At 33.8% G+C, this 9,494-nt stretch overlaps 2 protein-coding genes across 2 annotated transcripts in view; one reads left to right on the top strand and one right to left on the bottom strand.

The window, feature by feature from the left end:
• Positions 1-491: 491 nt before the first annotated feature.
• Positions 492-4,655, top strand: LOC100806936 (ubiquitin carboxyl-terminal hydrolase 20). The gene is made up of 8 exons (XM_003517025.4): positions 492-1,176; positions 1,269-1,389; positions 1,670-1,780; positions 1,947-2,113; positions 2,258-2,602; positions 2,722-2,844; positions 3,325-4,009; positions 4,104-4,655. Exons 1-8 carry the CDS (start codon positions 838-840, stop codon positions 4,382-4,384), a joined length of 2,172 nt encoding a protein of 723 aa, XP_003517073.2. The 5' UTR covers positions 492-837; the 3' UTR covers positions 4,385-4,655.
• Positions 4,656-8,915: 4,260 nt separating this feature from the next.
• LOC102667405 (glycine-rich cell wall structural protein 1.8) overlaps positions 8,916-9,494 on the bottom strand; it is a 7,619-nt gene continuing 7,040 nt past the window's right edge. The window contains exon 2 of the mRNA XM_006573869.2: positions 8,916-9,492. Coding sequence (XP_006573932.2) covers positions 8,916-9,492 — 577 coding nt within the window. The remainder of the gene's footprint in view (positions 9,493-9,494) is intronic.

Genomic DNA, 9,494 nt, shown 5'->3' with positions numbered 1-9,494 from the left:
GATAAGTGACACTTAAAATAAATTTAATTTTTTTTTTTACTTTAAGTATGTTGTTTTCTTTATCAATGCATGATACCTATTTTACTTATACATACTGATAATAAATATTTTTTTTGGTGTACTTGCATAAGTTTTAATTATTTTATTCTTGGTCGGATTATGTGTAATTAAAAAAAATCTTTTGGGGTTGTTAATGCAATTTGATATACTTTTTTTTATCAAAAATATTTTAAATTTGAAAAATAGAAAAAATTGGACATTTTAAAGTAATTTGATAAATGCATTTAATATTTCTTTGACGGCATTCGTAAGAATTAAAAACAGTGTGAAGGTTTAAAATAATTAATGCAACCTGAGCTAAACCCGCTGAGATTTTTATCTACCATTCTTTATCCTTAAAAAAAATCTACAGTTTTTGATAATAATTTTATCTACAGCATTTAATAGGTTATTTTCTTATAAATAACTCTGAAAGTGAAGCGGTGATGGTACCAAACAAACCCTGTGGTACAGTAACAGAGAGCGCGCGCGATGCCACTTTCGCGAAAATGATTTTGGTGCCAAAACCTCCCAAACACCAAATCAAAACCCCTTTTTGTTTTTCCCTCTCATTTCAAACGCTTTTCACCTTCCCTCCTCCTCTTCTTCCTCTCTAAACCCTAATTCCCAAACCCCCTTCCCCAATTTGTTTTCTCCCTTTTAAAAATCCAAAATTTCTCCGAAATTCGCAGATTCAAAATCCTCCTCCTTCTCATTTTTTTTTCCTATTTCAAGCGTTCAACTCCGTTTCTTCTCTAATTTTTCAACCCTAATTTACACTCCTCGTCGCGAATTTCCATGTGTCTCTCACTCTCTTCACCAGCTATGGCATCCGAGGAGCCAATGGATGCTCCCCCCGCGCCGAATCTGCTTTCCGAAACCCTAAGTGCCGCCGAATTGGTCGCCGATTTGGGCGGTGATTACGCTCTGTTCCCGCCCGGCGGCGGTTCTACCGAGTTCCGGCAGCTCGACGACGACGTCTCGTCTTCGCTTTGGTCGTCGGCGTTGGTTTCGAATTCGCGCGTCTCCGCAGTGGCGCCGGAATCGTGGATTGCTCCACAAGGAAATTGGCTCTTACCTGAAAATGAAGGTTCAGACAATGCTGAATCTGCCTCTGAAGTCGTGCCTTCTAAGATGGTAGATGTTGTCGTTGTTCTGTTTCGATTCCTTTTTTTTTTCCTCTCAATTTTTGTATTGATGATAAATTGATAATGTATTTTGTTTACCAGGGAGCAGGGCTTGTGAATCTTGGCAATACTTGCTTTCTCAATGCTATTCTGCAATGCTTTACGCATACAGTGCCTCTGGTGCAGGGTCTTCGTTCCAGCACTCATCCTATCCCTTGTTCTGGTGAGTTATGCTTGTTTGAATTTAATTTTGGCGTTGTTTGCAAGTATTTAGTTTTAGTTTATTGGTGATTTGCAGTATTGTTGGGGTTTACTGATGATCCGGTGTTATTTGACTTTTTGTGATTGACTGATTTAGAGGGTGGATTATTTTTGGGATTGAAATTTGTAAAGCAGCACTTTTCCTGTTGCTTGCTCCTTGCAATTATGTTTATAGTTTGAGTGTGTTTTATGATTTTTTTTTCTTTTGTGAAGATTTTGATTTTTGGAATCGGGAATTTCAGGTCATAAGGATGGGTTCTGTGTCATTTGTGCTCTTCGTATCCATGTTGAACGTTCCTTAGCGGCTTCAGGAGGGACATTTTCACCCTTGGAATTTGTGAACAATTTGAAATGTATCCTTCTTTTACGACTTTCATGATTATTGTTTAACTAGCTTGCAGACTTTCATGATTATTGTTCCATTATTGGCTCATGAAATAACCTTTAAATAAATGTTGCAAGATTGCTTTCTTTTTATTTTTGGATGGCTGTTGTGATCCATAACCATAACCATCACAGATTTTTCTTCTGATTTTAGAAGATACCAGCAGGAAGATGCCCATGAATTTATGCAGTGTACCTTGGATAAACTGGAAAGATGTTTCCTAGGTTTGAAGAAGAGTAATTTAAATTTTGAAGATGTTAATCTTGTAGAGAAAGTATTTGGAGGTCGTCTCATTAGCAAAGTATGGCGGTGAAGTGCATTGTTAAACAATTTGGTTTTTGGCTTCTTTATGATTTGTATTGTTGTGTTTGATAATAACTATCTTTTCCTGGTTTTTGTGTTTTGGTTTCAATTAATAATGTTCTCATTGTGTTTTGTGTTTCAGCTTCAATGTTCTACTTGTGACCACACTTCCAACACTTTTGAGCCACTTATTGATATGAGTTTAGAGATAGATAATGTAGATTCTCTTCCAAGTGCTCTGGAATCTTTTACTAAGGTGGAAAACATTGATGATAACCTTCAATGTGATAACTGCAAGGAAGAAGTGTCCATGGAGAAGCAGCTTATGTTGGATCAGACACCATCAGTTGCTGCATTTCATTTAAAGAGATTTAAGACAGATGGGATCCTTGTTGAAAAGATTGATAAGCATATTGATTTCCCATTGGAGTTAGACTTGCAGCCTTACACCATTAAAGTTATGGAAGACCCAGGGGCTGAAAATGATGTGAGTTATGATTTTATAACTACATTTACATTTTACTAGATCTTTGTGTGTGGGTAGTTTTTGAGTATTCTTTTTTTCCCTCGTGAATTCTGTGTTCTGACTCATTTTTATTTTGAAAGGTACCATTGAAATATGATTTATATGCCATTGTTGTGCATACTGGACTTTCTTCTACTTCAGGGCATTACTTCTGCTTTGTTCGCTCAGCTCCAGACACATGGCATAAGTTGGATGATTCAATGGTATCATTGTTTCCCCCTGGACGTGCTTAATTATTTTGCATGATATGTTTGATAATAAAAGGTTTGAGTGTCTTCCTAGGGTTTGTTCATTGTACAAGATAATTAATTGGCAATTGTGTTAAGTATCAAATCTCTCTTTTTGTTTGAAGTGTTCATGCTTTTGGTTTTACATGTTGAATAAACAGTTATCTACAGTTTGATATGATTATTGCAATAAAAGATTATCAAACAGTTGTCCATTTGTTTTTAGTTCATTGTACCTTATTACCTATATAAAAATATGGAATTTCTATGGTTGAAATCATGGCAAGATTTTACTTATTTCCTCATTTTCAGCCCCCTAGGTCTTCCATAACTTTAAAAAAATTCTTTGCTTCCGAAGTTTCTTTTGCATATAGTTTGTGCTTTTTTTTTAGTTATTGTGTTGGTTAATGTTTGTTTTAAAACTAAACATATAATGTTTGGGGACTTTTTCTTCAGGTTACTGAGGTCTCAGTAGAAACAGTACTGTCTCAGGAAGCATACATATTGTTTTATGCGCGACAGGGTACTCCATGGTTTTTGAGTATTATGGAAGAGAAAACACAATGTTTGAATCCAAATATTATGAGTACATCTCCTAAGTCTGTTTTAGACGTTGGTGACAACATGTCTAAATCAAATCCTATTTTACTTCCAAATATTGAAAGAAGTGTGGCTGAAGAATCCAAAGAGTATTCTGAGCCTCAGTTTGATTATTATTGTCAAGAAGATCATGGTTTTCTTGAAATAAATGACACTGAAGATGTGACTCATGGCTCTGGACAATTGCTCTCTGGATCAAATCAGGAAATTTTTTATTCGAATACCTCTAAAGATGTTGATGCCCAAAAGCTGTTTAGTAGTAGGGGGGGACATAAAGTTGCTACTCATGGCTGCGGACAATTGCTCTCTGGGTTAAATCAGGAAAGTGTTGGTTTGAATAGCTCAAAAAACGTTGATGCCCAACAGCTGTTTAGGAACTGGACCACCTTGGATGATAGTGCCATGTTTGACATTGGGAATTCATATATTGAGAACGGTAGTCTTGATAATGACAATACCTTTCAGGAAGCTGTTGATTTTTTAGAGAAGGCCGGTTTCCATTCTTTAACTCTGCCTAGCTTGCCTCCTGATGATGCTCCAGGTAGTTGAATATACTTTTGCTAAATGTCCTTTTTTGTCAGCATTACTTTTATGAATTACTTGTTTGTTTAATGAGCTTGAGTTGGATTTCTCAGATAAGTTCCACATCTCATGTGATAATTTGAAGAGAGAGAATCATCGGAGCTGTAAAAGATCATCAAATAAGTTAACTGGGGATTCTGAAGAAAGACGAGAAGCTGTGAAATATCTTTGCAAGAATCGTTCAAGGAGAGGGGCACTTTTGAAATTTGTTACTCCAAACAAAGTTTTGGACAAGAAGAGAAAAAATATGGATTCATTGCAGTGTAAGAAAAGCACCAAAAAACCAAGCCATACATCTGTCACCCCCCCTGTGGCCGCAGGAAGTTCACGGTGAATATTTTTTGGTTGTTTGGTGATGTACTTGAGTTCTTTTGGCGAAAAGCCTACAGCCGTTATCTTTTCTCTCTCTCTCTCTCTTTTTTTAATTTGTCAATACCTAGTACTCACCACCGAATTGTATAGTTTCACACCCGAGCGAGTGATGCATGGATGAAATGGGTGTCTGGATATGTTCCCCCTTCTGCACAGGTAGAACATAGCCAGTGAGGACAAGGATGTAAAAACAATTACATTGATAAATAAGACGATCCTAGTGGTTCTGAACATCTTAACATTGATTATATCGGAAAAAGCCAGTAGTATTCGATTTCTCGGCCCAACTTTCCGGTTTGCGTAGGTGTTTGTATAAAAGTTTCTAGTTATACCTACTTAGCAAGTCATTTAAGCACTTGTCCAAGTTCAAGTGTTGTTCATGTCTGAGGGTGGCAACTACTAAGCAAATATTCTTTAATTAATGTAACTTTGAAAAACGTCAATAACTAAGTAGCTCTTGATCATGTAAAGCGCTTGTCTTGATTGCCGAGCACGGGAAATATGAACTATATAAGTTGTTACTATGCCTGCAACAAATCCCTTTCCCGGTTTGGTTTTTAATGGTTCAAACTAAACCATCTTTGTCTTCTAATCGTACAATCCTGAGCAATGGACATGCCACTTGCAATGATCTTCCTGATCTTGACTTTTCTAGCCCAGGAAATACTAACAAACATGTTGTGGTTGTGATGGATGGGATGACAGAGTTCACCAAAGATACTCTTCAATGGGCGCTTGATAATGTCGTTACTGCTGGCTGCATCCTCACTCTTCTTGGAGTCATGCCATGGCTTAACATTCCACGTGAGTGGTATTTACTTGACTTTGTGCTGTTTCTGCTTTAGCAATATTCATGGGAATTATTTTTGTATTTCATCATAACCCGAGTTTATGAAATTGAAACTGATAGGTCCCGATCAGGTTTAGTGATAGCAATAAATAAAGTAGCCATATAATTGTGAACAGAAGAAAATAGCTTGCCGCATTTCTGAAAGAATAAATAATATATGTACTAATAGATCTTGTTACAAATCCTCATATATGATTAGTGTGTTAACATTTATTCAAAAGTTTGCTAATTTTTATAAATACTATCTTAAAAATAATATCTATACTATTTTTTTTAATTGATTTGTGCTTGCCTATTAAACCCTTTATCAAATCCAATGGGTTTAAATTCAAGAGAATCATAACTAAGTTTCCTTTTACGAATAATAGCAATAGTTATTAAATTTAAAACACAATAACTTCCCTCGATAAATGACACGTTTAACAGCTACTGTCAATGTAAATAAAGGCGAGGTAAGAACTGGTTCAATGAAGGAATCATGGAAAATTATCTCCCCAGGAACCATTTAATGTTGTGTAGTCTTTTTGAATGAAATGTTACTGTTAGTTATTTCATGTTTGGTGATGAGGAGGATTGTAATTCATGAAAAAATGGTATATGGAACAGATCTCATAAAAGGAACAAAGATTTCTATGCCAAAAAGATACCATGCAACATTTTCATGATGAATGATGATGGAAGGGTTGACATGATCAAAAGCAGGCAGATGAGTCATAACGGCGAAAGCATTTCTGCAGAATTGGCACTGTCTAAGCCTCAAATGACAGTTTCAGAGGAATCAAAGGATACTAATAAGTGAGGAGAATATATTGGATGACAAAAACAGCACTTTGTTCGTTAGGAAAGCACTAGTTACGCACAGATTATATACACCACCAGAGGCTTGACAATTACCGGTCAAGGGTGTTAGAACCTAAACCGACAGAAATAATGAGCAGAGTGTTCCATCGGATACTATTTTCAGATATATGTCATGAAAGCGTAAGTCTTTTACACATTTACATTGTTAATCATAAATTATGATGCATATATCATAAGATTATTTGATTTTATAATAATTATTTTAAAAGTGATGTTAATATCATTTTTAATTGATTAAAATCTTAAGAATTTTAACAATCACAATAATTAATAGTTACATAAAAGTGTTTTTAATACTTGTACTAGAAAATTATGATTTATTTTACATTAAAAAATATACAATAATAATAAATAGAAAAAAAATAGATTTGTATATACGGATATACATTTTTGAAGTAAGAAAAATTTTCTACTCTACATATACCCACACCACAAGAATTAGACTAATTTTTGTTATTAATTTTTTAATAAGTGAAATTCTAAAGAGTAAATTTTCTTGAACTTTTTCAGATTGTGTCTAGTACATTTTGTTCTCAGTTATATGTTTCTATTCATAACTATAAATAAATATGAATTTAAGTCTTTTTTAAAAAGGAGAGATTTTATTTAAAATAATTTTATATCTCTTTATTTTTATATTTGAAAAATAAAAATTATCTCCTATCTTTTTATCTTAAAAAGCTTCCTATTATAGACAAAGATAATTCTCAAATAGTTACATGACTAGTTACAATAAATAATCTGATGTGTAATAATATAATCTTATTTTATGGAAAACTTTCACATTTATAACATAATATTTTTTGTTTATATTAATAATATTCTTAGTGCTAGCAAATAATATAATAATATTTTACTAAAACATTTATTTGATTAAACTAAATTCTCTAATTTAATTATCAAATAAATTATCTTTTTTTTTGTTGCAAAGATTGTAACATTCATTTGTGTGTGACTGCTCGTTCAATACTAAACTGATAGTAATTAATCATAATTAATTTACTAATTAGGATAGGCATCTAGCAACAATTCTTAGCATTTGGATAACATGAAATAACATTTTTTACTCTTAAGAACCAATGAAAGAATAATATAACATTTTCTTGCATTGTTTAGAACTCAAGGTTAACTCTAGAATATGATATTACTCACTTTTAACACATTATATTTAATCAATGAATGATTTCAAAAACTCTTTTCTTCTTTCATTTAATTGCCCTTACCAATGTCTTGATTCTACAGTAAAACTCAAACTCATTGTTTAGAATTGATAGATTCCTTCTTGATTAATCATTAGTTTTGCAAGTATTTAATCATATTCAATATTCATTCAACTAGTGTCTAAAATATTAGGTGTCTGAAATTAAAATATAACAAATAACTTGTTAATTACTATGATATTCTCATGTCAAACTAACTTATTATATTTTGTCCTGAGAACTCCTTATTAACATATCAAGGTAATATTAACTATTAGAAATTTTCAATTGAGAATTGAGTCAATGGTAATATTCACATGTACATCATTTATATATACAATTTAATAAATAAAATATATTAATCTTTATCCAATAAAGACATTACATATATATTAATCTATTTAAATTATTAATGTCCTATTCACAATAATGTTATAATCAAGAATAATTTATATTAAAATTATAAGATACTTATGTCTCATTTTCATAATTTTTATTATGATAATAAATCTTTAATTTTAATCAATGACCTTATTAAGTCTACTATTTTTATCAAACGGTTAAAAAAATGATAAAAAATAACAATACTTTTTTTGAAATTAGCATTAATTACATCATATATTGAATTTTAGACATACCAATAATCGCAATGTATGTCTATGAAAATAAAGTGTTGTTATGTTATTAAGAGAAATTTAAGAATCTTGGTACAATTATTTTTTAGGTTAAAAGCCGGAACAAAGATTTATGATCATTTTCACTTATCGTACACTCTATTAATACTTATTATTATTTTTTTCTATTTTTCTCTTTCTATTTCTTTATATTACCAATTATATCTGTTTGTGACAGTACTTGTAGTCGGAGCGATAATTTTTTCTTTCTCTTCTCTCTGTTGTGAATTAATTCTCCATCATTTTTTTCCTCTCCATGAAACTGTCTAACTTATTCCAAATGAAAATTAAATTAAACAACCCAAAATAGATAATTAGTATAATTCTCTACTTAAAAATAATTGGTAATAATCAGACCAATGATTTATACCGTAATGAATTGTTGAACCCAATTTTTAGTTTGAATAAGTTTAATAACCCTTTTCTAAACAGAACCATTCGTTGTGTTCACTCTTTTCTTAATTTCTATAGAATGACCAACAAATGACTAAGATGATAATAGGTAGAGTGATTTGGCGGAAGAACATTCGGGTTCAGTAGTCAGTACTGACTAGAAATTAGTGTCAACAAATCTTTTTTTTTTTTTCTTTCTAAAAATTCAAGTTTGATTACACCAAAGAGAGGCAGAAAGAGTTTCTCAAACTCTAAACATATTTCTTTTATGCAAATATATATAATCAGAAGAGCAATTACAAGATGATAGTAGTTTCACGATAATGCAAATAATAATTATGGAAATACTTTTGTTACATAAAAATCACGAGTTGATAACAACGTGCTTAGAATTAATGGTGATGATATGATTGTTACGTTATTAATTATTATGATCCTGTTATTAATAGCATACTTATTATTCTTGATACGCGAAAGGGGACACTTGCACATCTATTGTGCATTGAAGAGTAGTTCTTAGGGAACATAGCCACCATGGCCACCACCACTTCCACCACCTCCTCCAAAACCACCACCATGTGCTCCACCAGCCCCATACCCTCCTCCTCCACCGGCACCCGCGCCGCCACCGTATCCACCTCCATGAGCTCCTCCATCACCATAACCTCCTCCACTCCCTCCACCACTTCCACCACCTCCTCCATAGCCAATGCCATGTTCTCCACCGGCACCATAGCCTCCACCAGCTCCACCTCCAGCTCCACCACCATAGCCAGCAGCACCATGATCTCCACCAGCACCATACCCTCCTCCACTTCCTCCTCCTTGACCACCACCATAACCACCACCATGTTCTCCACTTGCACCATACCCTCCACCTGCTCCACCTCCTTCACCACCGCCATATCCACCACCATGCTCCCCACCAGCACCATACCCTCCACCTGCTCCACCTCCTTGGCCGCCACCATAACCACCTCCATGTGCTCCACCATCACCATACCCTCCACCTGCTCCAACCCCACCTCCTTGGCCACCACCATAACCACCACCATGCTCTCCTCCTGCACCACCACCATCACCAGCTCCTCCACT

Source organism: Glycine max, chromosome 1 (assembly GCF_000004515.6).
Source record: "Glycine max cultivar Williams 82 chromosome 1, Glycine_max_v4.0, whole genome shotgun sequence".
In the NCBI taxonomy this organism is placed as follows: domain Eukaryota; kingdom Viridiplantae; phylum Streptophyta; class Magnoliopsida; order Fabales; family Fabaceae; genus Glycine; species Glycine max.
This window is presented reverse-complemented; position numbering and strand designations above follow the sequence as displayed.

Bases quoted from the DNA above. Each gene is read 5' to 3' on its own strand.
- LOC100806936 (XM_003517025.4), top strand. From the start codon at position 838: ATGTGTCTCTCACTCTCTTCACCAGCTATGGCATCCGAGGAGCCAATG. The intron at 2,603-2,721 runs GTGAGTTATGAT...TTATTTTGAAAG, and splicing joins ACCCAGGGGCTGAAAATGAT to GTACCATTGAAATATGATTT. The intron at 2,845-3,324 runs GTATCATTGTTT...CTTTTTCTTCAG, and splicing joins ATAAGTTGGATGATTCAATG to GTTACTGAGGTCTCAGTAGA.